Source organism: Anas acuta, chromosome 1 (genome assembly GCF_963932015.1).
Source record: "Anas acuta chromosome 1, bAnaAcu1.1, whole genome shotgun sequence".
Lineage (NCBI taxonomy): Eukaryota > Metazoa > Chordata > Aves > Anseriformes > Anatidae > Anas > Anas acuta.
In genome coordinates, this window is record NC_088979.1 from 203,341,928 (window position 1) to 203,355,165 (window position 13,238).

The window sequence follows — 13,238 nt, forward strand, 5'->3', positions numbered from 1 at the left end:
TTTCAAAATAGAAGCACAATTTCTTTCTAAAACCTTCCAATCTTTGCCTCGCATATGGTTGTGTTTAACCCTTTGGCAGGCTGCTCTGTTCGGCTTAAAGCAGGAGTATCTGCTCTTCTGAATCAAGTTGCAGGTTCCACTTCAAAGTTAGGCTTGGTTTTTAGTACCTCTGAAGAATTCATTTCTGATTCATTACTAAAATACAGCCAAGGCAGTGAAATGCCTTGGGCATATGTGGGGTTTTTAATGCGTTTCAAAGCATTTCATCCAACCGGTGCACAGAAGTTGAGATCAACCTGCGACTGAAATGAAGATGATAAACTGTAAAAGGCCGTTCCAGCATAGCAGTCTGGGGTGCCAGCATTGTTAAAGGGAGATCTTTTTGCCAAAGCCGTCTGGTCTAAAAGCAGACTTGCACCCCAGAGGAGATAAATCCAATTTCCAAGCAATGATAAACCATTACCTACTCTCTCTACTGGGAGGATTAGGGCTGCCATTCCACGAGAGAGAACTTGTCCCAATATAACAGACACTTTTCACAGAGGGGAAGGGCTGAAATGAAGGTAACTGGGATGTCACCCAAGGGGGACATGTCTCTTTATCTAAATATCTAAATTTTCACCCTGCGTCTTGCTCAAAGCCCCACTTAACCTGGAGTGGGGTGGGACGAACCAGGCGGGCGTCTGATAGCTTTTCAAGGCAGAATTTGCGGGGTTTGCTAGCCAATGCCTGTCTAGCCAAAACATCTGCTATTCCCCAGCACTATCAGAATTTAAGATCGTGTTGTAAAGCGTTTATATGGTGGTTTCACACCAGGACACTGCAGACCTCAGTAAGGGACTGTGGCCTGTGAGAGTCCACTCATCTCACCCCAAGCAGGAGATGAAAATCCCACCTTCCACTTTCACCTTGTTTCATGATGCTGCATGGGGCACACTCAGTTCACTCTTTTTTTTTTTATTTTTCTTTTGTCAGGGGAGAGGGAAACCCCTGCTAAAGCCAGAGGAGAAAGGGGTCAGGGAGGCGGCTCTGTGAGGGGAGCCACAGCCTTGGCCCCATGCCCTCACCCTGGGTCACATCCCAGCCTGCACCACATTTAAACCACTTGTATGTGTGTTTTGATAGAGTGTCTGAGGCACGTTTTTTAGATCGTAGCTTATTTCTGAAGTTTATTTTTTCAGTTTTGAGGGGAGATTAAGGGGGGGGGGGGGGGAGTTCTCCTCCATCAACCCAGCGATTTCTGCCTCCTTCCAACGAAAGGGACGCCGCTACCCTCCCGAGGGGGGGCGTGAGGCACTGGCTTTTACTTCACCGAGGTGAAAAGAAGGATGAAAACGGGAGAAAAAGGGACACAACACTTGATTTAGGGACGAGGAGCCAGCCCCGTGCCTCAGTTTCCCCTCCCCGCGCTCCCCCCCTCAGGCGGGCACCAGGGGGCGCTGACCTCAGCCTTCCCCCCCCGCCCCTCCATTAATCCCGCCCCCTCGTCTCCTAGCAACGCCCCCCTCCCGCCGCTCTGATTGGCTGCCGCCGGCACCGCCGCCATTTTCAAACCGCTGAGGCGCCGCCGGGACCGGCTCCGCCGCCGCCATTTTGTGCCGGGCTGAAGCGGCGCCGCTGAGCCCTGGAGGGTCCCGTTCCCCGTCTCCCCCCCCCTCTCTTTTTCCCCGAATAGCACCATGGAGGCCGAGCCCACGGGCCTGAAACCCCCTCGGCGGAGACGGGGCAGGGCCAGTGCAGGGCCCCGCGCCAGCCGTTCGCCCCCGGCGGCCAGCACCCCCGGTGGGGCCGCGTCGTGCAGCCGGTAGGAGCCGCGATCCCTCCCCGTAACCCCCCTCAGGGGCTGGAGCCCGCCCGTGGGTGTTGTGAGGGGGAAATCTCCTCAGCCCTATTAGGGACTCTGCCCTTCAGGGCACCCCTCTGGTTTATGGGTGAATCCCCCCCGGTTATATGGGATCCCTGTCCCCTACCTCATGAGGGGAGTTTTGCTGGATCCAGGGAATCCGCTGCTCTCCCACCTTATAAAATACGGATATAAGGATGCTTTCTCCCCTCCTGCTGGCTTTTTGTCCTGTCTTATAAAGTGATCTGGGTTTAGGGGGTCCCTGAGTGTCCTATAATTGGGAGTGGGGTATGCCAGTTACGTATCTTATACTGTAAAGTGTGGGGGGATGAGGCTTTCCTCAGGTCATAACTCATTTCCTTGCCTGTTCCTGACTCATTAGAGGGGCTGTTGATCCTATTTCCATCCTTGTGTCCTAAGCAGGCCCTAGACTTCTGTGAAAAAGTCTTTCTCCTCTGGCTGGGGGCAGGGGGAGTTGTGAAGGGCGATGGAGTTTGGGGCTGCTTTGTGGGGTCTGGGCTCTCTGGGGAGGGTTGGAGTGGGACAGGTCCCCCTTGGAGGGCTCAGCCAAGCCTTGGGCTTTTACTCTGATTTTTAAATCCCTCTGTGCGTCATCTATTACTGGTATTTCAATACGTTGGATCTGGGAGACCTTTCTCAAGACCACCCCGTGGAAGAAACCATTATGTCATAAACTAACCCAAGGTCAGCTTATCGATGTTGACCCTGATAATGAGACCTGGATGTGTTCGTGGGCAGCGGTTGACCTTGGTGACCCAACTACTGACTCATATCTAGATAAACCCAGGGTGATCAGTGGAGATTTCTACTTTTTATTACCCTCAAGGTTAGGAAATGACTTCCTCTAGGGGTCTTTCCCTCAGTGCTGTGGTTATTTGTGCCTGGTGTGGGACTCCAGCCCTTTGCATCCAAACCTGGCAGCTTGCTTTGTGCCCCAACTGTTCCTTGGGGATAATCTGGGGCAATCTGGGCAGATCTGTGTTTGAAACCTGTTAAAATTCCTCACAGCCAGAATGGATATTTTATTTTAAGTGACTTAAAATGAAAGCAGGGTGGATGTTGGTGAGCTCGCTTTTCATATTGGCTGGTTCTAGTAACCGTTATGTCTTCTGGATGGCAGAACGCTTCAACGAACTTTAGAAATGAATGCTTTTTGTAGAAATAGGCCGTGTTACCATCGTGATGATCAAATTGTGGCTCCGTAATTACTGCTCTAGAAAAGCGTGGAGTAATTGAAGGCTTCAGCGTCTCGGTGAGGTGATGAAACTCACCGGCGAGGTTTGGTCAGTCGTGCATTGCTCTGTGAGTTGAAGAAGTTGCTGGCCTGAGAATGACAGGGAGGCTTAGCCAGCAGGGAATCTGGGAGGTCTCCAGTCCAGCTCTTGCTTAAAAGATGAAAAACTTCCAATTCCTGCATCCCAGCCCCACCACCAGCTCAGGGTGCTCCAGGTGGTGGGGGCTCTTGTCCTGGGATGCCCAAAGCTGTGGTTTTGCCATCCCGATAGTGGAGAGCAAACTACTTGGAACGTTTAATGTAAATTATTTAATCCCTTCCACTCTGGAGAGCTGGCAAACTACAACAGAGAGAGGGAATAAGCATCCAGAAGCAGGTCTCATTGCTTTTTCTTTAATTACTTTAACCAGATACACAAAAATGTCTTATTTCTGAGTGGTTCTGCTGCAGGGCTGGATCTCTGAGCTTGAAACCAGGCTGATCTCGTGAGGTTAGGGGGCGATTTTCCCCCTTTTGGCTGTCACTGCCCCTATCCACCTGCTGCAGCCAGCGTGGGCACTTCGGGTTTGGGGCTCTTCTAGATGGAAATTTCACAAGCCAGGGCACTGAACGCTGCTTGGTCCATGGAAGAACCCCTCTGAGTGCTTCAGCAAAGCCCTTGCTCCACAGGCAAGTGCTTCCACACCAGAATTTAAATATTTTTAAACTTATGCACCACGGATTGCCTCTCCCCCAGCTGATTTGCCGTGCACACCCAGGCGTGAAGCAGCTCTTTGTCTCCAGCCCTGTAACCTGACCGCAGGGGAGGAGTACCCTGCCCACCAGGCTGATTTTAGGCAAATATCTCTCCAGGCACAAACAGCTCCAGTTGCAGGCCCGGGGCCTCTGCTTGAAAGCCTGGGAATGCACGAAATACATTCAGCGGGGTTTGAGGGCGAGGTAATCTCCTTTATTAGCCGCATCCCCTCGCGCCCGCTGCCTTGCTGTTGCACCCTTAGACCCTCACGGCTGTGACATTCCTGAGCAGCCTCAAACTGGCCGAGTTTGTTTTTTAAAGTATTCGTTTCCCCTTTTTTAGGCTGTGACTTCATGCAACTGGGGATATTTCCTCTAAGGGCTCTGATCTGGGGTCTGCTTTAAAGTCTTTATTTTCCCTTTGTATCTTTCCCCCCTCAGCAGTGTTGCGTGGCGATGTGAATCATGATTAAAATGCCATCAGAAGAGGTAATTTCTCTGAGCAGAGAAATTAGGAGTGTGCCCACAGCTCTCCTGAGGTGGGAGAGGAGGATGGATTTACCAGGAGGACTTTTTGCTCTGCTGGCAGCTGGTTTCTGACCCAGAATCAGGGGTGGTGTTGCTCTGAACCTGGTGTCCCTGGCTTTGGTAGCTAGAAAGCGGCAAATAAACTGCAGGCAGGCTGCTGGGATGGGTGCAAGAAACCTCGTTGGGGGTTTGTTTGCATTGTAATCTTGTTCCCAGCCTCACGTATCTAGTGCTGGGGTGAATCCAGGTGAGGCTGACAGCTCAGGGGTGTATTATCTCTGCTGAGGTAACACAAATAAAGCAGTAAGGCCTCTCTCCTGCCCCAGACACGCTATTTAACCCCGACTTACATCTCATAATCTCCTGCCAAGCTGCAGGAGGCTGGCACTGGGAAGGAGCAGCTTCCAGCAGGGGTGTCCCAGGAGACAGGTACCTCCAACCCCATAAACCTGTGCCGTTTTCTTGTCCTTTGCCCAAAATCTAACAGTTCTGATACCCAGAAGCGTTCTGCAGCTTTCCTCCTGCAAAAGCAGCCGGAGGTGGTGGCGCAGGGTCACACAGAGCCATTGGAGTCTGGAGCAGGCTGGCTGGTGTTGGGTAAAGAAAGCAGCGGGACAAACAGCTGCTGCTTGGAGAGATGAGCAGAGGAGGCTGGCAAAGGAGCTTGGCAGAGCAGCAGCAGGTGCTGGAGGAGACTGACAGCATCAGTCTGTGTTCACAGCCAAGGCATCGATGGGGAACTCCTGCCAGAGGGGTGGAGGGGGCCTGGATTCCCCAAACCAGCTCTGTTCCTGCTGCTTTCCTTGCCGTGGTCCCACTCACACAGGGTGAGCCGCCTGGCTGAGTTTTCTCTTGAGCCAGCACCCGAAAAAGCAAAGCTTTGTGTTCAGGCAGTGGCTAAACCATTTTCCCCTCTGGCCACGGGGTTGCTGAATTGGGAACAGGTGAGATTTTGGTGGTGGCCTCTCACTGGAGAGGTGCTGTGCATAACAGGATCCTTCCCTGCAGCCCCGTGGGAGGCTCCTCAGGATGAGGCTTCCTAACAGAGATGGCAGCAGAGAATCTGCTTGTCCACACAGAAGCATGAGGTTTACAGACAGCTGAAGAGAGTCCTTCACAGATGATGTTTACATATTTAAAAAAGCTTTTTAAATCCTCTGTGATCACCCACTCATTGCGCACGGTTTACTGCGAGCTCTTCACTCGGCTTGTGTTTATTCGCGGCGCACACGGAGCCTATTTCAAGGCAGTCGTTTGTTGGCCTGTGAGTTAACACGACGTGGTTTTGATGGCGATACCTCTTTCTTCTCCCTAATTATGGCTTTTCTGCAGTGAGCGTTTGCTTGCTCTTGATCTCTGGCGTGATTAAAGCTTGTATTCCACCAGACTTTCTTGGGCTGGTAAAATAATAACGAAGAGCGCAAACCTGCACCATCCCTTACCATTATCACTTCAAAGTTAGCACAAATGGAAACTTTTGCTGCGCTGAAGAAGGTAGTTATTAAAATGCATCGCTTGAGCATAATTGGAAGCCACAGCGCAGCTTTCAGAAAATGTCTAGAGGCTCTCATGTTACCACTGTTTTACTCCAAAAGCAGGCTGTGTCTGGGTCTGAGCGTGTTCCAGGCACGGTATGCAAATACGCGTCCACTTCAGTCGCTTGTGCTGCCACGGGCCCTAAATGTGGAGTTTTCGGGAGATGGGTGATGCTGCAAGGAGCACAGACACCTGAACTGTGTCCAGGCCTCAGCCTGAAACTGCTTTAAGAAAATGTTGATACTGGGGCAGCAGTACACAAAAATCTAACCAGGATGGGTTTTTTAAGGCTTAAGGTCTTGCTTATGTGTCCTTTACTTGTTTCTTTTCATCACTTCTTTGTGCAAGAGCTCTGCAACATTTCAACAGCTGGAAGAGGACTAGGAAGAAAGTACCTCAAAAACTGAGCGGCATTTATATATATATTATATATATATTTATAAACACATCTATATATTTTATATAGTATATTTTAGTTACTAACTGGTTTCTTCCTGTATAAACTGTTGTTAATTCGTTTTTAGTGAAATATCTAGTAGCTTTTTATAGTTATTTTCATCTTTCCCTGTGCTCAGAGTGTCTGAAAACTTCTTGAAATCCAGTATAGTGTTCTTGTAGCAAACTGGAATGAAATCCTGACCCTACTGGGCACCTACTAACGCCTGCTGGTGCGAGGGAACTGCCTTGTACCTGGTGTTTTCCTGCAAGGAACAAAGGTTTGAGCACACCTGACTAGTTAGAGCTCTGGAGAATTGTTTCCTTTTGGTAGGATGTGCTAAACTTATTAAAGCACGGGCAGAGAGAGTAAAAGAAGCCGAAGTTCACCCTGCACAAATACCTAGGAAATGCTGCTAGCGCCCGTGGAGCCGCCTTCCCCATGGTGTGCTCTCAGTTCCTGGGTGTTAATGAAGAAGAAAAGACCTGTAAAATATCCAAAACCTGCTTTTTCTAAAACGTGGCACTGCTGCTTTCCCAAACTCCATGGCAAATGCCCCCAGCCAGTTGTTAAAACCTAGGGCAGCTTTCAGCCCTCAGCTTCCCTTTATGTGAACGTTGACGGGGAGCAACACCAGGCTCTTAATTCTCTTAATTACTACGTGCTGATGATAGCCTGACTTGTTATTGTCTTGTAAAACAGAAGTCATGCTACACTTACCAAATAATTATCTTTACTCACAAACGATTATCCTCAGCATCCATTTGCTTAATCCTACCTATTAGTGCTGCAATTAATATTTGCAGGGCAAGCTCATCGCAGATGCCTTGCAGAAGGCACCCATCAGATAAGGAGCTCGCGGTGGAGGGAGATGAAAGGTTTTTGCTGAGCCCAGCCAGCTTCAGGCCTGTGAGTCAAAAGATAAGGATAGCATCTCCTGATAACGTAGCCCCTTGATGATAACGATCCCTTCAGTGCCTTGGCACCCAGTGAAATAATTTTTCCCCAAAAAGGGATGTTCTGAACTCTAGGTATCTCTTCTGGCCTTGCTGTAGGCAAAGGTTGGTGTGATGGAGAGAAGACCTTGCTCTTTTGGTCCTTACCTAAAAGTAGGTGCAGTTTTTCTTAAGAAAACAAAAAGATTTATCAAATGCACTTCTAACAGCTGGTGGTTGTGATGGTTGATCTGAAATATGCTTTGGAAAGAGGAGGTGAAAATCAATGGCACAGTTGGTCTCAGTAAAATGTAAAGAGCTTTATGAAACGAGTAGCCCTGCTTCTGCAGGGAAAGGCGGAGAAAAATAAACTAATTCTTACAGTCCTGCTGATCTGGCCAGGAGAGGATGGACTCCAAACAAGGAGAATCATTTTACTGAACTCTTACAAATGAGTTGCAATGCAGGCATCTTCCTCAGTTATGTTGAGGAGGAGGCTCATCGTGTCTTGACTGCATCCTGTGGGCTCTCTGGTGCATCAGGGGAGACTGAGACAACATAAAGGTGGTCTTTGCCTTACATAAAGTCAGGGAAAGTGTTAAATCAGTGATAAAGCAGATAAATGCCTGGTGTATCCAAACAGTGACCAGAGTTTAGCTGCTGGGAAAGGCTCTGTTTCCCCAAAGACTTTTTGTTTTGTTTTTGCATGAACATCAAGATTTTGACATGTGTTTAAGCATGAAGTTCAAGTGATACCAAAGTCATCTTGTTTCCTGACTCATAATCTCACCTCCAGAAGCGTAGCAGCAGACCTTGTCCTCGCATCTCTGCTGGGTGAGAAGGGATTGTAAGAACTTGAGCTCTAACCAGAACGTGGAGCCAGCGCTTCAGACCAGCATCCTGGTGCTTTGGTGCTTTCTGTGGTGCCAAATGGATCTAAAATCAACGTAGACTCAGGGTGTAGCTCCTTCCCTGACTGCTCTAGCTTCACACACAAGCCTTGAAACCGCTGAGCTTGAAATATTCCACCAGCTCCCATTGCTTGCCCTTCCCTCTTGGGAAGTTTAAACTTCCAGTTTTGCTTCTGGAGTTCAAGAGCTCAGATTGAAAAGAACTGGCGAGTTAGTTTGGCTCCATAAAGCATTTTCTAAATCGAAGTAGCAATGGAAAACACAAAAACTGCCTGCAAAATCCTTTCCTGCCCCGGTGGACCCGTAACACTTCTGATTATCAAGTCACCTGGCATTTATTTTCACGTGCTGGTGTGCAGGTCTCCAGGTGGTAGCCAGCAAACCTCATGTTCTTGGTGGTGAAATCTCCAAGCGTGCTGGAGGAGCAGCGGGGCTCAATGTTTGCCACAGGGGGTGCTCCCTTCTGGCGTATTTAGCAAACTGCTGAAGGGGGAGAGGAAAACTGTCAGCCTCAAAGCCCTTCTGCTTCTCTGCAGAAATGGGGTGGGAGGGAGTTTAATGCAGTGCTGGGCGTGTCACATAGGGGCAGGATTGTTGTTAACCTCCAAAATTGTCTGTTGTGTGGATAGGTGAGCTTGTGTGGGGTGAAGAAGAGGCATTCACGTGCCTGGGAGAAGGAGACAGCGCTGTTTTTCCATTAATAGGATTTATGGGACATCTTCATCTTCCCCTGTCAGGTCGAGCTTCCAAATGTCAGAGCTGTGTGTACCTTCAAGGGTTTGCCTCCTTCCCTTTCCTACTGAGCAAGTGCTGCTCTTCAGTTTGGCATCACAGCGGATGTCAATGCTTCCAGGTTCTGTTCTAACACAAAGCTTTTGCTTAATTCCTTTTGGTTCCAGTTTTCTGGGTGGTAAAACCCAGCCCGTTAGGAAGAAGTAGCGTTTTAATACTCAGTGCTGAAGTTCTGAGAACCACTGACATATGGAAGGATGTGAGCAAACGTCTTGGACCACTTTTGAGAAGTGCCAACGCAGAAGTCCTGCACTTGCTGAAGTCCCCTTCGGGTTTGCAGAAGTAATAAATCTGCCAAGCTGTTCCCATTCACAGGAGCAGTTTCTTTTATTGCAATAATACAAAAATATAATTATTGACATCAGGGAGTATGGAGACGTGGTATGGACCTCTTTAGTGTGCACGCTTAGTGGTTGCAGCCCATGAATCTTTCTGTAGGAAGACGATGATTGTTTGAATTAGTGCTTGCTCATTAACTTAATTTTATAAATGCAGGATTCCCAAATTAGGGGCTCATCGTTGCTGGAGGCTGGGAGGAAGGCAACTGTCAGTATTTGATTTTAAAATGTGTAAATATACGTTCACTGTTACATAAAAGAATCTATTTTTACATAAAAAATATGTATTTATGTAGACTGTTAGGTGGTAACCATGGAAGTGGTATCTTTTGGTGGTTGTAGAGGATGTTGGTGCTTGTGGCAGTAAGCAAACAGCTCAGGAGCCTCTAAAAGTACCTGAACGAGGCCTGCTGGTGGAAGGCAGCTTGGGCTTTGAACCTGGAAACACCCAATTTCTTCTGGAATCACCCAATTTCTTCTGGACCTTATTGTGCTGGGAAGTTGTTTTTGTTTCATTTCTCTACTTTGGGAATATTCAGTGGGCTTTCCAGCAATGCTTTTCTTTTTAAATCTTAGTGCTTTTTTTTTCAAAGCAATGCACACATAAATATACGACCTCGATGAAACTGATAGCAAAATTCCTGGTAAATTCCCAGATTCTACCCTATTTACAGGATTTTACCCTAGAGAGCTTCATTCAACGGATTCATCTCAAGTGCCAGGCCATTTGCAAATCGCAGTAACATCGCATCGTGGCTGACTCGCAAGGATTTCCTCTCTGGATACTGGAAAAACTTCACCCTTCCCATTAACGCTTGTTTTCTAGCTCTGTTATCAGTTGGCTGAAGATGCTTCTCGTCTTCATTTTTTCCCCTTCCTCCCTTCTCTTCCTTTCCTGTCAGATCTGCCAGTATGTTTTATGCTTTCATTTCTGCATCAGCTTTGAGTCTGCTATCTTCTGTGTGCTTGCTCTGAAGAAATGGCAGGAAACACGGGGTTTCTGCAGAGTATCAAACCCCTGCAGCGATGAAACTTAAAGGAAAATTTCGACATGCCTGAGAAAGGAAAAGAGTGATAAAGGCAGCCCTGAGAATAATTTGTGGAAGGAAGAACTCTTCCCAGAAAGGAATGCGATAGTGAGAGATGAACAAACTGGGAAGCAGCGGGGTGAGAGAAAGGGAAAATTTCATAAAATGATTTTTCTAAAAAATAATTCATGAGGAGGAAGCTCCTGGTGCTGCTGCTGAGATAAAGCAGTTAACTGGGATCGAAAAGCTTTTTCCACCCCAATTATAAATCAGTGGAATGAAGATTAGACAGTACTTAAAAAAAAAAATCACATGAATAGTTCCTGGGGATCCTGATGAAATTTCATTACTTGTGTTGCTTTTATCCTGGTAATGCTTGTCTGCTCTTTGAGCTGAAATAAGTGTTCAGAACACGCCGAATCCTTATTTGAATTTCAAAATTCTGCACTCAAGTAACAGGAATTCCTGTTTGCATGGGAGCTGTTCCTGAAGATAGTGTATTTCACACAGCGTGGGTCCTTGTTTAGTATCTGTAGGGTGAAGCTGGTGCCTTCACTGCTGTAACTGAAGGGTCTGCTAAAAACCTGACATGTGAGTGAACGCTAGAATCACTTTATATGCTAGATGAAGCTACAGACAGCTCCATGCTAAAGCAAAGCTTTAAAATACTCCACATTAGGAAATAATCCTTCATGCAGTGGAGAGCCATGAAGTGAGCCTTTGGTAAATGTGGTAGAAGAACACAAAATGTCAGTTTTGGTCCTCGCAGCCACGTGTGGGCAGCAGTTTTTTTTGTGACTTTATCACCTCCTGACAAGCCCTGAACACAAAGGCTGCAGGGATGAGTTTAGGGATCAGGTTGGTCTTCTAAAGTAAACCCTGACACCATTAGCATACTCAGTGAGCTGGAGAAAACAGCAGGTGATGGTTTGCTTCCAAATAGTGTTTTAAATGGTCATTAACTTCGTCCTCCTAGCTGCACATCTTCATTTTTGTACAGCGTTTGTGTTCGGCAGGGCAAACTTCAGCAGTCCCTGGAAAGCAGCCACAATTTCACATAGAATTGACTTGCCTAAATACTTACCTTGTGCTTCTCACTGTTTAAGTCTTGCAGCTTTGTTGATTCAGTTCAACCTCCTGCCTTTGCTGGGAGAAGCAAAGGAATTAGAGGTTGTCAGCAAATCTCTTCAATGCCACCGTGCTACGGGGCTGGTGGTCCCCCAGTTACCACATCCTGGTGAGAGGGGAAGCACCTCATTAAGCGTTTAACCTAATTGCGAGCAATTGTCTGAGCAAACCTTCAGCTTTACCTGCAAATGGTCAGGGAGGCAGGCTTGATCACAGGCCTTGGCTTCCTGCTGCCTTGCCCTCCTCGGGCAATTTCATTGAGGGTTCCTTTGAAGTCTTCCCAGAAATTAAGGCCGGGACTGACCAGACACCCTCCCAGCAGCCTTTTAAGAGGGAGGGAAGAGTCATGGATTATCTCAGACCTCTCGGATGCTTGGATGGGTCCCAGGTGGACAAGACAATTTTTGTTCCTTGCGCAGAACCCCGTATTTTTCAACAACTTCTCCAAAAGAGGCATTTACACCCGCGAGCAGGGGTGTAAAACACATCCGTGCAGCCACGGCCTTGCAGGCTCCGTGTTGCAACCCTCATCCCTGCCCTATTTGGACGCTTTGCTGCTCACCTTTATTCTCCGTGTTTGTTTTGGGGAAGCCGTAGCAAACAGACAGCAGAAAAGGCTCGGAGCTAGGAACGTGATTAGAATTGCAAATCTGGGGCGGCCCTGCCTGACGCGGAGGAGGAACACCAACCTTGGCTGAAGCCTCCTGCGTGTTTTAGCAAGTCGCTCCAAGGACTGGTGGTGAAGGAGCCTGGCTTCCTTTGGAGCTGGCCTGTGCCTGGATGGCTTTTTTAGCCTCACCTCCATGGCTGAGGCTGTTCAGGGTGTGTGAATAAGATCGAGAGAGGTTTAAAAAGCAAAATGTGTGGAGTTTGAGTCAAGGGAACAGCGGCAAGGTCTGTTAGGAAGGGCATAAAACAATAAATCAGCTTACCCACTGCTGGGGGGGTTTGAGACCTCCTGGGCTATTTTATCCTGTCCTAGGATAAAAGCAGGGACTCCAAAACCACTGCAAATGGAGTTTCAAGCAGAGCTTTCGGACTCCTTTTTCAGCCTCTTCAAGAACTGCCAAGCACGCAATGAAATCCTCTTCCTCTAGGTGTCACCTCTGGATCGGGAAACAGCTCTCCCTTCACTCTCACCCCAAGGCTCAACCCGAGTGTTTAAATCTGAGCTGAATATTTACACTAAATTGGCCGGCTGGGCTACATTTGGAATTAATTTAACTGCACCGAGTCCAATGGTTACTGCTTCCCCACCCGGGATAAAGGGAAGTAACTTGACTGCTACCGACGAGCGTCCTTTTTCCACTCCCCACACAATTAATAGTCATTGATGACACGCTGGCTGCTGACCGTGTCCTTTTCCTAAACCATTTGAGCTCGGTGAGATCTAAAATGACTCGGGGAGGAGGAAGGCAAGCGGGGAACCAAAGCACGTGAGCCCATGGGGGCACGTGGGTGGTCTGGAGCAGGAACACAGCAGGGCCGCGAGCGTTCATCACCTGTCTTTTCACTTAAAAGCTCTTCTGTGAAGTTCCCTGGGTGGTTCCAGGTTTGCTGACAGCCCAGAATATGTTAGTCTCCAGCATCAGAGAGACCACAGAAGCCTGGTGCGTGGAGTTAAGCTCATTTCCCACCCACACACACACAAAAAAAAAAAAAGGTCTTAAGGCTCTGCAACTGCTTCTCTATCAGTTTAAACCTCTAGCTGCGAGGTTTCCCAGCGAGCTGAAGTGGCTGAATTTCCATGTTTGTGGTTTTTTTAACGGTAGT

General features: G+C 48.1%; 1 protein-coding gene across 1 annotated transcript in view; it reads left to right on the forward strand.

The window, feature by feature from the left end:
• Positions 1 to 1,601: 1,601 nt before the first annotated feature.
• The window catches only part of NET1 (neuroepithelial cell transforming 1), a 45,047-nt gene continuing 33,410 nt past the window's right edge, over positions 1,602 to 13,238 (forward strand). The window contains exon 1 of the mRNA XM_068670137.1: positions 1,602 to 1,804. Within this exon, the coding sequence (XP_068526238.1) occupies positions 1,680 to 1,804 (125 nt within the window). The 5' untranslated portion in view covers positions 1,602 to 1,679. The remainder of the gene's footprint in view (positions 1,805 to 13,238) is intronic.